The 18,793-nt window shown below is 47.7% G+C and overlaps 2 protein-coding genes across 3 annotated transcripts in view; both read left to right on the forward strand.

The window, feature by feature from the left end:
• The first annotated feature begins 178 nt into the window (after positions 1-178).
• Positions 179-3,622, forward strand: RPLP0 (ribosomal protein lateral stalk subunit P0). Its single transcript, XM_036277032.1, has 8 exons — positions 179-236; positions 492-593; positions 1,366-1,541; positions 1,654-1,741; positions 1,852-1,998; positions 2,108-2,293; positions 2,917-3,057; positions 3,395-3,622. Exons 2-8 carry the CDS (start codon positions 540-542, stop codon positions 3,554-3,556), a joined length of 954 nt encoding a protein of 317 aa, XP_036132925.1. The 5' UTR covers positions 179-236; positions 492-539; the 3' UTR covers positions 3,557-3,622.
• A 1,275-nt stretch (positions 3,623-4,897) lies between these two features.
• Positions 4,898-18,793, forward strand: part of GCN1 (GCN1 activator of EIF2AK4) — a 59,249-nt gene continuing 45,353 nt past the window's right edge. The window contains exons 1-8 of one of the 2 annotated variants that reach the window (XM_036276253.1): positions 4,898-4,927; positions 9,165-9,267; positions 12,754-12,817; positions 13,366-13,497; positions 13,927-14,035; positions 17,536-17,634; positions 17,728-17,862; positions 18,638-18,706. In XM_036276253.1, coding sequence (XP_036132146.1) covers positions 4,910-4,927; positions 9,165-9,267; positions 12,754-12,817; positions 13,366-13,497; positions 13,927-14,035; positions 17,536-17,634; positions 17,728-17,862; positions 18,638-18,706 — 729 coding nt within the window. In that variant the 5' untranslated portion in view covers positions 4,898-4,909. The remainder of the gene's footprint in view (positions 4,928-9,164; positions 9,268-12,753; positions 12,818-13,365; positions 13,498-13,926; positions 14,036-17,535; positions 17,635-17,727; positions 17,863-18,637; positions 18,707-18,793) is intronic. The other variant, XM_036276254.1, reaches the window with a different exon arrangement.

Consider the following 18,793-nt stretch of genomic DNA (forward strand, 5'->3'; position numbering starts at 1 on the left):
CTCCAACACAAGGCAGCTCTTTCTTAACTTCCTTACTTAAAGGCGACTTCCTGTAGGTTGGAGTGGCAGCCATATCACCCAATGGCTGTCTGTGTCAGTTGCGCTTCGCCAGACAGGCGTCGGCGTCAGCCAATAGGTGGGGGCGCTGTCCGAGGCTTCTGATTGGTCGCTTTGTTCACTTATAAAAGCTGCACGCCCGCGCTCGGCCTTCCTCTGGCCAGGCGTCCTCGTGAGAGGTTGGTGGAGTTATGTCGTGGTGCCGGGGACTGGCGGCGGGAAGGATGGGCGTCTTTGCAGAAAGACTAGGAGGCCGCGGGGTCCCGACCTATGTGGCCTGGAGCTTCGGCAGCGGCTCGCACTCTCCGAGTGGTGGCGGCGGCAGTCCAGGCCAGGCCGCGGGCGCTCACGCGTGGCCCGCTCCCCATAGGCCTCTGGTTTGAGTCCGATGGGGCGGTGGGACGGGCTGTTTCAAGTTCCTTCTCTCTCCTCAGTGACATCGTCTTTAAACCCTGCGTGGCAATCCCTGACGCACCGCCGTGATGCCCAGGGAAGACAGGGCGACCTGGAAGTCCAACTACTTCCTTAAGATCATCGTAAGTGCGGGCTTGGCCCCTGCCGCCCGTCGTGCTGCCTCGGCCACCAGCTGATAGGGACCATGAGCTCCCATGTGCTGAGCTGGGCCGTTTTAGGCAAATCTCATTCAAAATTCAGAATTTCCAAAGATCTGCGTGACGCCCCCACCTGTTGCAGATAGACTGGCTCGGCCAGTTGTGGCTCCTAAGATAACTAAGTGACAATCCTTCCCAGCTCTGTGTGGACTCCAAATAGTGCCCTCTGGTTCCATCTTTGGGAAGGTGTGAGGCAGTGAGTGACTTATAAAAAGTCAAGTTGTCGCATAGTTAGGTCTTGTTAGTCAAGAAACCCAATACCCGAATGAATGTTACCTTTAGGAAGGCTTAGATTTTACACGTAAGGTGTCTTTGTATTTGCTTTACCTCCTGTTTCGAATGCTGTAAATCCAGCCTTAGGAGGCATGCTTTTTCCTTTTAAACCATTTTAGTGAATCAGAAACAAACCTCGTAATTGGGAAATGTTAAAAATGAGAGCTGAAGTGAGAATTCTTGATTGTACCCACCCGGTTTTCACTGTTCATGCTTAGCAAGCACATCTTTGACAAATCTGGCAGTGCTACAACTCAGGTGGCTCCTAGTGGGAGGAGTTGGTCCAATCTCTGAGTCACTTCAAAAGCATAGAAGAAAGGGAGTGAGGTGAAAACCAGCCATCGTGGGGTTTGGTTTCTCCTGATGTTTTTTTCCCCCCTTCTCCTCCTCTTAAACTTGGCTTCTTTCTACCTGGTTTTTGTAGCAACTTCTGGATGATTATCCAAAATGCTTCATTGTGGGAGCCGACAATGTGGGCTCCAAGCAGATGCAGCAGATCCGCATGTCCCTCCGCGGGAAGGCTGTGGTGCTGATGGGCAAGAACACCATGATGCGCAAGGCCATCCGAGGACATCTGGAAAACAACCCAGCTCTGGAGAAGTCAGTTCATTTTCTGGGCATCTTTGTCTTTCCTCCTCTGTGCCCTTCTCCCTTTTCCTAGAGAAGAATGGTGCTGAAAGGTGACCGCCTGTCTGTAAACTTCTCTTTGTAGACTGTTGCCTCATATCCGGGGGAATGTGGGCTTTGTGTTCACTAAGGAGGACCTCACTGAGATCAGGGACATGCTCCTGGCCAATAAGGTAAGAGGACAATCGGGTTGGCTCAAGAGACATTACCAATTTTGGTTTCTTAAAAGCAAAATTGACCGTCCTCTGTGGAGGGAGAACTCACATTTCTTGTTTTTGTTCAGGTGCCAGCTGCTGCCCGTGCTGGTGCCATTGCCCCATGTGAAGTCACTGTGCCAGCCCAGAACACTGGTCTGGGGCCAGAGAAGACCTCTTTTTTCCAGGCTTTAGGCATCACCACTAAAATCTCCAGGGGCACCATTGAAATCCTGGTGAGTGGACCTGGCTTGCCAGTGGTAGCCAGGCCAGTAGTGGGGGATCCCTTTGGTGGCTGTCAATCTGCTGGATGTTCCGGTGTTAACTTGTTGCCTTGTTCTGCAGAGTGATGTGCAGCTGATTAAGACTGGAGACAAAGTAGGAGCCAGCGAAGCCACACTGCTGAACATGCTGAACATCTCCCCCTTCTCCTTTGGGCTGATCATCCAGCAGGTGTTTGACAATGGCAGCATCTACAACCCGGAAGTGCTTGACATCACAGAGGAAACTCTGCATGCCCGATTCCTGGAGGTACATGTTACCTATTTCAGGCCCTTCTAACATTAATAGTTGAGAGCATGTCTAGCTTCAGACTAAGTCTTGGTTATTCACTTGAAACCAGGTGTGTAACCAAGGACAATTATTTAATCTGCCTCAGTTACCTCATCTGTGAAAAGGCACTAATGATACAAGATTGTTGAGGATGAATGAATTAGTATAAAGCCTTAGAACAGTTCTGGGTACATAGTTAGGGCTCTTCCAGGGCCTGCAATAACACATGACTAACTCTAGCTACTTTTTTGGAAGTCTCACTAGTGAATGAACAGTTCCCAACTGGCATTATTTTAACATTTTTCTCTCATGAAACTCAACAGTTTTGTTAACAGTTTATGTTTCTTTACAAAATAGTGGCTTTTGTAGTAATCTCCATCATGGTATAAGTAATACTCATGTTGAGAAAAAGGGTAAAAAGCATTTATGAATTACTGCGTCTGAATTGCCCTGCCAGAAGCATTTGGTGTGAGGTGAAGTATCCTGTGTGAGACTAAGATGCTAGCCCAGCAAGTCTTGCCTGCCATTGGGCTTTGCTTGGATTTCACTATCTGTTCTCTAAGATATCTCACCTAAAATGTAATCTTTCCCTCCCTCCACAGGGTGTGCGCAATGTTGCCAGCGTATGTCTGCAGATTGGTTACCCAACTGTTGCATCAGTACCCCATTCTATCATCAATGGGTACAAGCGGGTTCTGGCTTTGTCTGTGGAGACTGATTACACCTTCCCACTTGCTGAAAAGGTAAAAAGAACCTACTGGGACTATGGTGGGTCTGACAATAGGGGGATAAATGGCTGCCTGCTGAATGAACACTTTTATGGTAGTATTTTACATAGCAGATACATTTTTTTTAAAGTATACTTGAGAGTTTGGGGGCAAGGGAGGTGTGGCCTTGACTTTAGAAATGACAAGAGACCCTAGGAGAGCTGGGTCTAAGCTCACAAGGCCACGTTGAAGCATTGTCCTGCCTTGTCACTTTCAGGGAAGGCTTGGAAGTTGTTCATGAAGCTAGAACGCTACAAAGGCTGATGGGTTATGGGTGACTATTTTGACTGAACTTTTCCCTTGGCTTCTTCAGGTCAAGGCCTTCCTGGCTGATCCATCTGCTTTTGTGGCTGCTGCCCCTGTGGCCGCTGCCACCACTGCTGCTCCTGCGGCTGCCGCAGCCCCAGCCAAGGTTGAAGCAAAGGAAGAGTCGGAGGAGTCGGACGAGGATATGGGATTTGGTCTCTTTGACTAATCACCAAAAAGCAACCAGCTCTCAGCCAACTTTATTTGTGAAACAAGGAAATAAAGGCTTACTTCTCTTAAAAGTTTCTGGACTCTTCATTTTGTGTGTTTTGAGGATTACCGTAACGTATGGTAGAAACTAAAACCATGGTAAAACCATAGAGCTTTATTTGTAGTTGACATTTGGGAATCTTTATAACTGAAATGCTGGTCTCCTAATATCCGATGCTTTTTCTAGGCCCAGCCAGCATTAACTGTGTGTGTGTGTGTGTGTGTGTTTTAAAGGAAATTAAATTTATTGGGGCTTTTTTTTTCTTCATTGATTTTTAGAGAGAGGAAAGAGAAGGAGGGAGGGAGAGAGAGATTGATGAGAGAGAACGATTGGCCGCCTCCTGTATGCTCCCACTGGGGATTGGGCCCACAACCTGGGCATGTGTCCTGACCGCGAATCGAACCCGTGATCTCTTGGTGCATGGGTCGACGCTCAACCACTGAGCTGTACCAGTTGCCATTTTTTTTTTTTTTTATTGTACTAGAGTTACTTCCATGGTCATGAATCACTAGTCTGGGTTCCTCTAAGGATTTTGGAGTAGGTTTAATGTCAGTTAAGATAAGCAGTCATTGATTGCTAGGGTTTTTCAAACAGTGGTGACTTATTTTAATGAGATTATTGAAAGGGTAGGTGTGAATCCTATGTCCGTCTCTGGTCAAAAGTTTGAAAGCCATTGCTAAAGAGCCAATAACTAAGCTGCGCAGACCCTATTCACTAAACTGGTTTACAGAGTTGGCAGATCTGCACACAATAGAATTCAGACCCCTCTGGAACCGTGAGGCCCTAGCCTCCTGCCCGGTAGCCTTGGCTTAAGTGCCCAGCTTGGAGCTTTCAGCATTTAGCTTGGGTCGGCTCCTCTCAGCTCTTGATTCCCTCCCTGACCCCAAATGTACCTTTGTTTTCTAACCACTACGGCATTCACTTCTGGGCTACAAACAGGACAAGTCACTGGTTTCCTCTATTCCTTTTACCTAGTTCAGTTCCTGCCATTTGGGAAACTTTCTCTAAAAAATGAGACGACTCAAGTGGGTCAGAGGCTGCAGGGCGGTTTCACTGGGTCACAAATCCGCAAGAGGCTCATCTCCCACAGGCCAGGCAGAGCGGGCCCCCGGCCCCGGGCCTTGTTCATCGGTGGGCCCGGGAACCGGATTCGTCCCGACTCCCCAGGCCGCGCCGGGCAGCGACGACCGCCGTCCCGCCCGGGGGCGCCAGGCCGTGGCCCCAGCGGGCTCCCGGCCTCGCCCTGCCGCGTGGGCCCGCGCCGTGACCCGGAAGCGCTCCGGAAGCAGTTCCGGAGTCAGCGCCGGTAGGATGGCGGCGGACACGCAGGTGAGGCGGGCGGCTGCGGGGCCAACGCGGCCAGCGACTTTGCGCGGACGGCGGCCCCGGTGCGGGACCGCTCGTGTCGCTAGCCCAGGGGTCCCGGGGGAGGCGGCAGCGGAGGGCGCGGCCCCGGAGCCCCCTTAGGCCGGCTCGGCCCCCGGCCCGGGCGGCGCAGACCGAACCCGGACTCGAGGCGTTAGGGGCTCCGGCCTCGGCTTGGGCAGCTGGACCCCGGCGGGGCCCTTCCCCGACCCTTAAGTAGCAGCAGTTCACCTTTCGGGGACTCTGCTCCATTTCTCAGACGCCCCCCGGCAGTGAGCCCGGCCAATGCCAACTCTTCGTTAAACTTAACATTCAGCAAATGTTTCCGGAGCACCTACTATGTGCAGGGACTTCAGCGTAGTCTTTGGACTCATCTCAGACCGAGTCGGAGCCCCAGCTCGTCGGTGTCTGTGACACGCTGGGCAAGTGACTTAACCCCGCCAAATCTCAGTCTTTTCATCTACCAAGTGGGGTTAAAATAATACCGATCGTATAGGGTTGTTGTGAGGGCTCGGTGAGATAAAGCAGAGCTCCTTATATATCGGTTGTTGTTATTAGGTTCAGGGTTAGATGTTTTAAAAAATTATCTAGGAGGAGTCTTGTCACCCTTGAGTGTTGTCAACTGTGGGTACTTCATAGTTCAGGGAAGGACTTGGGGAAACTTTTTCGTTTCACCCCCGCCTCCTTTTAGTTGTGTTTTAGAGGGAAAAGACAATGTTAAGGTAAAAAGAAGCAGGTTTCTAAAGGACAGCTTGGCTCACTTGTGTCTCCAGGGTGAGAAAGCTGATCGATTAATGTATGGTGGCCCTGGTGCCAGAGGGTGACCACTTAACCTAAACATTCAAAAGATACTTATTGAGAGTCTCCTGTGCAAGAAGCAGGCAATTTGTTTCAAGTTGAGTTATTTTGAAAGCTTCTTAGTCTGTTGGGTACTTTTAAAGGGGTTGGGGGAACACATTGAATGTTTAACATTCTCTAAAGTGGAAAAAAAAAACCCATCTCTCCAGAGCTGTATTGTTCAGTATGGTGGCCACTGACCATGTGGCTAATTAAGAGCCAAATAGTTACTTGAGTTTGTTAAAATGAATAAAATTAAAAATTCAGTTTTTTAGTTGTACTGGGCACATTTCAGTGCATGGGTAGCCACGTGTGGCTAGTGGCTACTGCATTGGACAGTGTAAAAGAACATGTCCATCATCACAGAACGTTCTAGTGGACCGTGCCGCACTGGAGGGGAATCTGTGAACTTGAAAGCTGTTTGCATCTGATCTCACCAGCGAATGACTTTTTGAAGGATCTTAGGGTGCCTTCATCAGTTTTGTTCTGACAGGGTTTGAAGTGGGTAACATTCATTTTCTGACTAGGAAAAGGGAGAGCCTTGAACCTGAAAAGCTCTTTCGTCTTTGTGAGAGAAACTATAGCCAGGAATTTAATACTATCTTAGAAAGATTGTGTGGGAATTCTGGGGTGGTTGTGAGGATTCAGTGAGACAAAGTAGAGCTCCTTGTATTTTGGTAGAGGGTAGATTGTATATATGCATGCATTTTTTACTACTACTTCAGACCTTACTAAAACTAGTAAGGGTTTTTAAAAAAAAAAGTCCCACAAGGATTGGGGGAATGGGGAGCAGACAACAGCAGCTAACTTAGGGAAGCTAGAAAGTGATGAAAAGGATTTAGCAGACCCAAGGAAAATGAATGCTAAGCCAGTTTAGGAAAGCTGAGAAACAACCCAATTGACATTGCATTTACATTGTGGAATCTCTGACCTATAGCAATTGCGGGGGTGGGGGAGGCAGTATCAGCTAACCTCTGGAAGTGTGTTTGGGAGTGGGTGGGAGGGTCTAAATTAGGAGGATTAATTGACAGTCATTTTCAGATGCAGTCAGATACCCAGCTTTCTTTCTCCACCTTGGACAAGACTGGAAGTTTTTTCTCTCTCAAGGGTGTGAAACAGGATCACTGGGAGGACTAGTGCAGGAGGTCCAATATCCAAGGAAATCATTAAGAAAGTAATTCAAGAAACTTTCCCTGAATCAGAGGATGTGTTCCAGACCAAAAATGCTCAACACAGTGGATGAACAGACTCACAATAAAGCACATTTGTGTGAAATTTTAGAGTGTTGGACAGAAAGAGAAGATCTTGGAAGTTTCCAGGGGGCAAAACTCAGGTGTTATACAGGGCATCCAGAATCATCATGGCATTGGACTTCACAACAACACGGAAAGCTAGAACTCAGTAGAGAAGTGCCCAGTCTTCTACAGGCAATGATTTCAACCGAGAATTCTGTATCCAGGCAAACTTATATCAACTAGGAGGCTAGAACATTTTTAGACTGGCATGGGCTTCACAAAATGGAGGCTGTGCTTCACCCAGACACAAGAAAGATTACATTTTCAGGGTTCCAACTCTAGAGGATCACCTGCAAAATTGGGGCAGGTCAGAAAGCTCTGGGTGAGACTTCTTCAGGAAGATGGAATTTGGTAGAATACTTGATCTGGCCAAATGTACTGAGATTTAGGCCATTGGCAAAACCTTTGGGATAAATTAGAACAGATAAAACAAGGCAAACTGAGGTGAGGTGAGAAAGGGCAATTACAAACGAGGGTTTAGTAAGGGTTTGTAATTGCTGTGCAGGATAGTAAGCACAGTTTGTTAAATGGAAGGTAATGCCATTTACATGCAATGTTAACACTGACTACTGAACTAGCCTATATTATGAAACTGAGGAATTATATGGGGAGGCTGTGTGTGGTGGGGCTGGAGAAGAAAAGAGAGCTATGGTAGAAATGCAGTAAAACTGAAAAATCAAGAAGCAGCACAATCAAGTTGTTTAGAGATAAGGAGATAACTACCAAAATGATCAGCCAGAATTGGCGAGGTGGGCCTTGAGGGTAAGAGCAGGGGTTATCTTTATAGCAAATCTCTGAGAACTCTTCAACGTAGACTAATTATATGCATGTGTGACTATAAAGACAAAAGACAGCATTCAAACCATAAATCATGCACAAGAGAATTTCGGACATAAGTTTTTTCATTGCCAATAGAATTAAAGCAGGGATAGACATATAAGGAAAACAGCGTTATTTTATTTCTCCGCACCCTCAGTGTTATTTTGCTAATAAGGCCAGTTTGTGAAAAACACTTGAAAAGATGATGGCACCAGTGTGTTAGTTACTTGGGTATTATGCCCCACTCTGCGACCTGCCCACTTTGTCGAACATTGCTCAGGAGCATATTGAGGAATATTTGCAAACCTCCCTCCTCTCTGAGTCTTAGGCTTATGTCTCTGTGCAGGGGATACAGTTACAGTAACTAGGATGAGGGTTGAAAGCTAATAACTTGTTAGCATCAGTTTATAGACCTGTTGGTTTCAGGTTTAGTTTCAAAAATGCAGGTGCTGTGGCTTTCAACTCCAGTTGAGCAATGACTTCATTCTCGAAGTTAGTTTTGCCACCTGTAAAATGGGGATGCTGCTGCCATTTCGAAGGCTGGTTAGTAGTAGTAGCCAGCTCTTTGCTTGGGATGACAGTAAATGCTCTATGTAATCTCACATCCATTACAGTCAGGGGGTAGGTGCTATTATCTGCATTGTATAGATGGAAAAACTAAAGACCAAGGGGATGACGTCATTTAACTGAGTGTCTACAGCTAGTAAGAGGCAGAGCTGGGATTCACTCTTTTAACTTCTTCACCCTTTAGCCCTTGTGCCTACACCCCACTACTGACTTGCCAAGGTACTGACATGCCCCTTTTGGGAGGTTTACATGAGATGATATAAAGGAAACATACATGGCACATAGTAGGTCCTCACTAGAATTTGCATGATTCTGAACAGATATTTTCTGTCTTTTGTCTTGCCTCTTTTTGTTCAAGTGTAAGTAAATTATATTGACCAGTTGACTGGGTTAAAGCAGTACTTCTCAACTAGGGGTGATTTTGCTCCCCAGGAGACATTTGACAACGTCTGGAGGCAATTTGGATTGTTACAACTGGGGTGGAAGGAGTGGACTGCTGTCACTGGGGTCTAGTGGGTGGAGGCCAGGTGTGCTGATAAAGAGAGCCCCCCACCACACAGTTATCCTGCCCAAAGTGGAGGCTGAGAAACCCTGAGTTAGCTCTTCCCTGAATTCTGCACGTACACATCCACTGTTTTGTAGTCTGACTGGTGAAACGTTCTCTGTGGACTTGGTCTTCACAGGTTTCTGAGACACTAAAGCGTTTTGCAGGGAAGGTGACAACAGCCAGTGTGAAGGAACGGAGAGAAATCCTCAGTGATCTGGGGAAATGTGTTGCTGGAAAAGGTATTTATTTTCCATCCATGTGGCCTAGAGATGATTCCATTTCAAAATTGTGTTCTCTGTTTAGAACCATGACCTTCATTTCTCCCCTTGTAATAACTTCTGCTTTGACTTTCTGTATTTGCTTGTTATAATCTGCATTGAAACAGTTGGGTTGGTGGATAGTTTATCCATTTAGGTACCAAAGCTTTTTACAGTTTTAACCATTTTGATTGGAAACAGTTCTAAAAGATATCAACAATCTTTCTTAAGTAATTTACCAGATGCAAAAAATTTTCTTTATGACTTGGGTTATCATTTTTCTCAAATGGTGTTCTGTGGAACTCAGCGAGGTGGTAGCAGGTGATTGGTCAGTAAAGGATTCCAAAATCAAGTGTGGGAGATGTCACATTTTCTAGTGCCCACTGGGAGATTCACAGCATATTCCAGGAAGGTGTTTTAATTTTATGAAGCTTTCTTTGATCCTATATTTTCCTTACCCCCCCACCCCCTTTTTTTTGCAAACCTGTTCAGGGTCTGGGAAACACATTTTAGGAAATGCTAAGCACATATAGTCATCCTGATCTGTACCATAACAGAGAGCTGTCTCTGCTACCTATTGGGGTGTGTAAGACTAGTTTGCCTTCATCCAATCAATCCGAATTAGTTTTTGAGTTTCCTTTGCTGGGTTCTGCAATACAGCAGTGGTTCTCAAAGTGTGGTTCCCAGGCCAGCAGCATCAGCATCACCTCAGAACTGGTTTGAGATGCAAATTCTCAGCTCCACCCCAGCAACACCAATTCAGAAACGCTGGGTCAGGAGGGAGCTCAGCGTCTGTGTTTTAGCAAGTCCTCACTGTGACTCCTGTGTTTGTGGAGTTCGGGAACCATGGCTGTAGAGGGTTGGGTCACCTTTCTGTCAGCATTCCCCTCTTACTAGTCAAGAGCCCACTCTCTACCCCTCTTTCACCCAAGTTCTCATCTGCTGCTTTGTCTGCTGTCATCTGGTAACATACCCAAGCTTGTTAAAGTGGTGTGTAAGTGAAGTAGATTGCTATTTGTGAGCTTCTGAGAGTCTCCCATGTCTTAATGCTTCAGTGTGTGACTTTTATGGCACCTTCAAAAGTCTTTCCGGTCACTAGTTAGAAAAGGCTGTCATATGACTGCTTACTACCTGTACACACCTTCTGAACTATAGTGGTTGCCCCCACTGCTAAATGACTGCTGAAATCTACACTTCTGCCCATTCAATGGAGGAAGGAGTTTAACATGTGTGGGTGAAATTTTTGAACTTCTAAGACCTTTCGGAGATTTTACTCTTTAGTCATCCTGAAATTCTACAGTTTGGGGTGAATTATGTTTGTAAAAAATTTTTTGTTTCTTTTTCTTTTTTTGGGTACCTGCCCCTAGCAGGAACCGAACCCAGGACTCTCTGGTCCGCAGGCCGACACTCCAACTGCTGAGCCAAACCGGCCAGGGCAAATTTTTTTTTTTAATCCTTACCTGAAGATACTTTTCCATTTATCTTCAGATAGAGCAGGAGGGAGGAAGAGAGACAGACAGACAGACAGACAGACAGACATCAATGTAAGAGAGACACATTGACTGGTTACCTCCCACACAACCCCAACCAGGGCAGGGACAAACTGCAACTGAGGTACGTGCCCGTTGGCTACAGTTGAACCTGGGACTCTTTGGTCTGTGGGCCGACGCTGTAACTGCTGAGCCAAACTGGCCAGGGCTGTAAAATGTTTATAGCCTTTGATATGCAAGCTGATTGTGGGAAGTTAGCTATTCCCACCTCAACCCCCACACAAAATTGTTCCCAATTTTTAAATTTTCTGAGTCTAAGCAGGAACCATTGTATAGCGGTCATTATTCTGACCTATCCCTTTGTTAGGGTAGCAGGTAACCAAGTGAGTTAACCAAAGTTGGGGTGAGATAATGCCCAGCCAGGCTGAGGAGTTGAAAACTTTCTCAGAGCAGTGTGACCCTAGATGCAGTTGGTCAGCATGGCTCAGCTCAGTCTGGCCCCTGAGGTCTCTCTGATGCTCACTTCAGTCCTGCTTCGTGTACTTGAACTTGACACTTGCCGATGCAGCATCTCCTGTGCCTGATCTTTCCAGTCATTGGCCTCTAGTACAGCGGTCAGTGATGAAGGGCTCAGCTCTGGGGTCAGAGGAGCTCCTGTTCTAGCCATGGCTCAGCCACTTACAGGCTGTGTTACCTGGTTCAAGGTACTCAACCTGTCTGAGCCGGACTCCCTGCTTTGAGCATGGCAAGAACAGTAGAGCCTCCCTCACAGGGTTGGTGTGAGGAGTAAGTGAGAAGAACTTGTGTGGACAGTGTTTAACACAGTGTGTGGTAAGCTCCGGTGTATATTAGCTGTTATTACTGTTCTCATAGCTACAACCTGTCTCTGACCTCAGTCACTCTTTTCTTCATTTACTAAAATAGCCCAAATCCAATGGACCGATACAGTGTTCTGGGTCTGGGGGAAGTGGGTCCCTACCCTTTCTTCATTTCCCCTCCATCATGCATGTCCTTGAAGTGTGAGGCACTGTGCCAGCCCTTTGTGGGCCCTTGGTGCCTCCCGCTTTAGTCTGTCTCTTCTCAGCTTACATTCTTCTCTTGTCAGACCTTTCTTTTCGTCTGCATGCTTCAGTCTGGCATGCAGAACCTGTCACAGATTGGCTTTCCATTGCTGAGCAGTATTCTTCAACCACAATTTCTCTTTTGCTCGGCTGGCCTTGGTTTCCTGTGTTTTGGTTTCTTCATCTTAAAATGGGCTCAGTCACAGTACCCATCTCATGGGGGTTAAATGGGTTCATGTGTGGGGAGTGCTTAGAGCAGGGCCTGGCACCTCTGAGCACTAATGAAGTGTTGGGTGTGATTATTCCTCCTCCTGTGTCCTAGGCATTGTCATTCTTATCTCTGTGCTTTTGCTCATGTTAACACCACTCAGCACAGACATCCCTTCCTTTCCATTTTTTCCATAGCCTCCTAATCTATTAGGCCAAGTGTTTGTGTCCTTAAAACCTTCTGAAACCACTCCACGTTCTTCCCTCTTCTGATCCCTCATAGTACTTTAATTTTTATCCTAGGTTTTAAAATCGCTTATTAGAATACACATAAATAAAAGTGCATATAGTATAAGCGAACAGCTCACTTAATGATCACAAACTAAACACACCCGCGTAACCAGCATCCAGATTGAGAGGCAGAATAGTCCTAGCCCGCTAGCACCTCCACTCGATAGCATGGTAAATTTTGAGGCCACTTGTATTGCCTTAGTTTCATTCATTTAACAGATGTCTACCTGAGAGCTTTTCTGTACCAGGTGTTTTCCTGGGGTCCTATTTTGTCATTGCCTTTTCCTCTTGGGAATTCTCTTTCAAATAAATGGGGAGTGTCCAGTGGGCAGAGATTGTGTCTGATAGAATGCTTGGCTCAAGCAGATGCCCACGAAGTAGTTTTTAGTGACTGGTCTTTGTGTAATCTTTGGTTTCAGATCTGCCAGAGGGAGCAGTGAAAGGGCTCTGCAAGCTATTCTGCTTGACTCTGCATCGATACAGGTGAATCCCAGCCCACGGCCCAGTGTCCAGAGCACTTGGCGCAGAGAGGTAGTGGTGGAGGGTAGTGGTTAGAGCCCAGGCTTTAGAGCCTGACTGCCTGCGTCCAATCTGGGCTGTGCCACATCCAGCTGTTGGATCCTGGGCAAGTTACTTCCCTCTCTGTGCTTCAGTTTCCTCACCTGCCAACGGGATGACGCTGTTACCTACCGTGTAGGTGGTGGTTAGAAAGTGTGAAGTGCCCAGAACAGTGCCTGCCAGCCACAAGTGCATCAGTCATGCATGCAAAGCCTTGGGCGTAGCGAGGCCCATAGTGTTCCTTAAATGTAGGCATTGCCCTTACAGCCTTAATGGCTCGTTTGCCCTTATTAGCTACTTCCGGAATTCCTGGAGGAGGTAGATTTATCTAGTTATTTCCTTATCCCATCATCTGTGACCCTCTGGAATACAGTGCAGCCTGACTTTCCTGAGAAAGACCGTGCTTTGCCTAAGCTGCCTTGTTTCTGCCCCATGTCCACATGCTCACTTATCCCCTTCGTCCTTCCCCCTAGAGATGCAGCCTCCCGCAGGGCCCTGCAGGCAGCCATCCAGCAGCTGGCTGAGGCCCAGCCAGAAGCCACTGCTAAGAACCTTCTGCACTCCCTGCAGTCTTCAGGCATTGGCTCCAAAGCAGGTGTCCCCAGGTAAGTTTTAAAGTTGGTGGCCCACAGGGTTGGTGGAGTCCTGCTTGGGAGAATCTGGTGCAGGTGAGCTGCATTGAGCAGGGGTGAGCGTGTCTGTCCCTTTCCCCTTCGCAGCTCTGAATGACCCCAGCCAGCTGCCGTCTGAATGGAGGGAGGAGCCAGGATGGCAGGAGGGGAAACCAGATGCCCACCAGGCAGTGAATAGGAGAAATCATCGTTTGGTTTTGTTTTTATAGTTGTGAGTGCAAAAAGATGGTAGTTTGGCTGATGACGCCTGCACTCTTGGTCCTGGATTGTCACAGATGATTTTTGGGGAGCTGGTTTTAAGTTAGGGTTCTCCATACCAAGCAGGGCCTTGCGGTGACCACTCGTCCTAAGATGGAGGCTGCTGCTCTGCACTTACCGCTTCCTGCCCTCTTCCCTCTGCAGTAAGAGCAGCGGCTCGGCCGCCCTGCTGGCCCTGTCCTGGACCTGCCTCCTGGTGCGCATCGTCTTTCCCTCGAGAGCCAAGCGGCAGGGGGACATCTGGAACAAACTGGTAGGCTCCTTGCGTCTTTGGGGAGTGCTGGTCAGCTCTGCTCAGAGTTGGGCATATTTGCCCTGGCCGGTTTGGCTCAGCGGTTAGAGCGTCGGCCTGCGGTCCGGAGAAACCCGGGTTCGGTTCCTGCTAAGGGCACGTGCTTCGGTTGCAGTTTGTCCCCGGCCCTGGTTGGTCGTGCGGGTGGCAGCCACTCGATGTGTCGCTTTCACATCGATGTTTCTCTCTCTCTCTCTTCCTCTCTCTCCCTCCCACTCTATCTGTACAAAAGATGGAAAAATGTCCTCGGGTAAGGATTAAAAAAAAAAAAAAAAGAGTTGGGCATATTTAAGCACGTTCTCTGTGCCATGTGCTCTTCTTAGTTCTGGGTGACCAGGCACTCGGAATTGTCCTGAGGTGTGTGACTATGGTGGATGGGCATGAGAACAACATAATAACATTCATCTGTTCGTCAGCTACCTTTGAGCTGCTCTGTGTCAGGCACGGTGCTTGGCACTGGGGATATGGTAATGAGCAAGAGAAATGTGGCCCCTGCCTTTGAGGTGTTTGTGGAAGACATGTCAGGCTAGAGAGGGAAAGACAGCCAGAAAACAAGGGAAGCAGTGAACACACTGATGTAAATCATTTTGTCTTTTTCTGGCTAATCATTCCTTTCCCTGTGTTTGGATTTCCGTGTTGAACTGGCTAATGGAATGGAATTCTTGCCAAGTGTTTTGGTCTTTAATTTCTTTCCTCCTTTTCTATGACTGCTCCTTCCACTCTCCCTGCCTTGTCTTTCACTCACCAGAGGTGGCCCAGGAGGCCAGGTTGGGCGGTTCTTTTGAATGTCTAGATATGCTTAGCAGAGGGCAGGAGGAATGATTTTATGGTTTTAGTGAAAAGGAGTCTGAGGAGCATGGAGTGGATCTCGTTCTTGACCATGAGATTCAGCCAAGTACTTAACTTCTGAGCTGCAAAATGGGAAGAAGTACCACCCACCCCATCCACCTCAAAGAGTTGTCATGAAGATGGGCTCAGACCAGGTGTGAAAGGGCTGTAGAAACTTAGACAGGTCTGTGCAGGTAAATGAGGAGTGGCCTCAGAAAACCAAAAGCACCTCTCCCTGAAGCAGCCAGCTAGTAAGACATATTGATGGCTTTTTCCTTGGGAGCTTCCCAGCACAATTCTGGGGATGACCATGGAATGGCTGTTGGTAATGATTAAAGGATAAGAACACTGAAGCCTCTCGGGTAGTGGATATGCTGTTTTCATTGTTAACAAAAGGCCTCCTTGTAAGATGGTTCATCACAGGCTCCCTCCTTGGCTCAGCTGTAGTGAATTCTTATAACCTTGTCCGAGGTAAATATGCCTGTGGGATAGTCAATGGGGGTGGGGTGGGGGGGTGGTTAACAACAGAATGTTGTGTTTATGGACAGAATGCTTCAGGAGCTTGAGACCATGTTTAATTTTTCTGTCTTGAATCCTTTGCTCAGTGCTGATGTTGACAAATCGTAGTTTGTTCAGTTGCTCAGGTGCTTGTTGAGGGCCTCCTATGTGCCGGGCGCTTGGGCTGCAGCAGGGGATGTGACAGAGGGTCTTTCTCATGGAACTTCCACTTTTGTGGGAAATAAATGATGAGGCGTGAAGTCAGGCAGCAGGAAACTGGGTCGGAGGAGAGAGTTTAGTGGGGGGTGGTGGTGGGAGGAAGGCCTCTCAGAGGAGGTGTCATTTGAGCAGATAACTGAAGGCTATAAGAGAACAAACCAAGCCCAGATCATGGTTAGAACATTCCAGGAAGAGGGAACAGCAATATAGTTCTGAGTGCACTATCAGCAAGCTTATTACTTCAATTAAAAATTAAATTAAAATTGTTTCACATCAAAAAAACAGCCCTGGCTGGTTTGGCTCAGCGGTTAGAGCGTCGGCCTGCGGTCTGGAGAGACCCGGGTTCGGTTCCCACTAAGGGCACGTACTTCGGTTGCAGTTTGTCCCCGGCCCTGGTTGGTCGTGCGGGTGGCAGCCACTCGATGTGTCCCTTCACGTCGATGTTTCTCTCTCTCTTCCTCTCTCTCCCTCCCACTCTATCTGTACAAAAAATGGAAAAGTGTCCTCGGGTGAGGATAAAAAAACAAACAAACAAAAAAAACCAAACAGTTCAAAGTTCAACAGGCGTAGGATATACTGGTTTCATTCCCAGCTCTTTCCCCACCACCTAGGACCACCCCCTATGACAAGTTCCTTGTGTGCGTAGATAAAGTCACTGTGTGACCAAATTGATTTCATACCAGTGATAGTGTACTGTACATACCTTCTTCTTTCACTATTTCTTTTCTTTAACCAGTCTTGGAATTTGTTTCAGAGTAGTACACAGAGTTTTTACATAAAGAGTTTTTTGTTCTGTGTGACTGTTGACTAATCCTTTGAGTGGATATAACGAGGCCCCTCTTGAATGGGCATCGCATTGTTTACATTTTTTAAAATCTTCGCCTGAGGGCATTTTTCCATTTTTTTTGTTCAGATAGAGTGGGAGGGAGGGAGGGAGGGAAGGAGAGAGAGAGAGAGAGAGAGAGAGAGAGAGAGAGAGAGAGAGAGAGAGAAAGAGAGAAAGAAACATCAACATGAAAGGGACACATCAAGTGGCTGCCACCCGCACAACCAAACCAGGGCTGGGGACAAACGGCAACTGAGGCGCATGCCCTTAGCGGGAACCAAACCTGGGTCTCTCGAGACTGCAGGCTGACACTCTAACCGCTGATCCAAACCGGCCGGGGCTTGTTTACATTCTTTTTTTGTTACAGAAAATGTTGCAGTGACCAGCCTTGTGCTGGTGCCATTCTGTGCACAGACACACGGAGTTTGGCACACTTCTTAGGTTTCCCCTTTTTCTCAGGGTGGCAGGTTGCACTGCTCATCAGTGCCCATGACATTTGAGGCACATAAAGTCTCTGAGGGTTTTTCAGTTGCATACGTATGATGTGCTTCATTCTGGATGGGACAGTGAGCTCCACACAGGTTGGGGTCATCTTATTGGTCAGTCTCCTCTGTATCCACAGTGCCTAGCATAGTGCCTGCCGTTTAGTTCGTGTTCAGTAAGTATTTGTGGAATTAACAAAGTAGAAGTTAAGGCAGATAAACAAATATAAGAAAGAGGACACTTGTACTTTTCCTGCATGGCACTTCACCTCTCTGGAGTTATATATTCATTTGTGTGTTTATTTGTTTAATATCCTTTTCTTCCTCGACTATAAGGTACATGAAAGCAGGGACCATGCCTGTCTTGGTCTCCGTGTGTTTTCATTGTCTGACTCATAGTGGGTGCTCAGCAAATACCTTTGAAGGCAGTACTTGAGTGAACAGATGTAATTCCAGAGGGGTGGAGGGCTGGAATCGAGTGGGAGAGGCCCAGTGCAGATGAATCCAGGATTTGGCAAGCCCGACAAAGGCCTTGGCCAAGCTGTGAGGGCCACGAGACCTCCACTTCCATTTCACATCCTCACCTGAGCTTCTCCTGGTCTTGGCAGGTGGAGGTGCAGTGCCTGCTCCTGCTGGAGGTGCTGGGTGGCTCCCACAAGCATGCCGTGGATGGTGCTGTGAAGAAACTTACCAAGCTGTGGAAGGAGGTGACAGGAGGCGGCAGTGGGTGATGGGCATTGCTTATTCCATGCCACCCCTGAGTGCTTTCTGATACACCTGCTTTGCACTTTCCTCCTCAGAACCCTGGCCTGGTGGAACAGTACTTATCAGCCATTCTCAGCCTAGAACCCAACCAGAACTATGCAGGCATGCTGGGGCTGCTGGTGCAGTTCTGCACGAACCATAAGGAGTTGGACGTGGTCAACCAGCACAAGGCAAGTGGATTTACAGGAGGGGAGAAGGGGAAACTGGATATGCCCAGTGGCCCCATTTGCTGACCTCATCTGGAGCTTGTTGGTTTTCTCACTTGGAACCCTGGCCTTTTGCCATGCTATATGAACTTTGAGGAGTTGGGAAGTTTTCGCTCCACCTCTGGCTTGGTGACTCCTGGCATGGCTTTGAGATGATAGCCTGTTCATGTGGTCAGTTATTCTCCCACAGCTGAGCAGCTGCCAGATGTTGGGCATGCAGTAGTGAGCCCAGGAGCTGTGATCCCTGCCCTGATTATATCTGTGATAAGCACTACAAAGGAAAAATGCAAGGAGCTGTGATACTCTGTAACCAGGGACCTTACTTAGGTTATGGGTCAGGGAGGACATCTCTAGTGATGGAACTCAAAGGGAGAATAGGCCTTAACAAGGTCAGGATGTGAGGAAGAGCATTTTGGGCAGGGAAAGTAGCCTGTAGGAGGCAGCCAGTGGGATTGGAGTGTCTTGAGTGGGGTGGAGAGGTATGAGATGCAGCCAGCCGGGTGGCAGACAGGCCTTGGCAACCATGCCAAGGACTTTAGACTTGATCCCAGGAATGCTGGAAAGCGTGGCAGGTTTCTAAATGGGGAATGGCATGTCCAGTGGCACCTCTGTGCTTGACACTGAGATTTGGGGCACTGAGTTGTAATTTTTTGGAGACACTCCCACTAGAGGGATCTCTTAGGCCAGGGATGAGGTACTTCAGAATGTCAGGGTCTAGCCAGGTCTTTGTATTCTCTAGAGTGCCCTGCTGGATTTTTATATGAAGAACATCCTGATGAGCAAAGTGAAGCCTCAGAAGTATCTGTTGGTGAGTGAGAGGTGGGGCTTACTCACCTGGACAAGCTCAGTCCCACTTTAAATTCTGTGGTTCAGAACTGTCCTTTGTTTTTGGTTT

Source organism: Molossus molossus, unplaced genomic scaffold, assembly GCF_014108415.1.
Source record: "Molossus molossus isolate mMolMol1 unplaced genomic scaffold, mMolMol1.p scaffold_m16_p_22, whole genome shotgun sequence".
NCBI lineage: Eukaryota > Metazoa > Chordata > Mammalia > Chiroptera > Molossidae > Molossus > Molossus molossus.

Excerpts from the sequence above, each read along its gene's own strand:
- RPLP0 (XM_036277032.1), top strand. The coding sequence starts at position 540 with ATGCCCAGGGAAGACAGGGCGACCTGGAAGTCCAACTACTTCCTTAAG. Across the intron at positions 594-1,365 it reads ACTACTTCCTTAAGATCATC|CAACTTCTGGATGATTATCC; the intron begins GTAAGTGCGGGC and ends TGGTTTTTGTAG. Across the intron at positions 2,294-2,916 it reads TGCATGCCCGATTCCTGGAG|GGTGTGCGCAATGTTGCCAG; the intron begins GTACATGTTACC and ends CTCCCTCCACAG.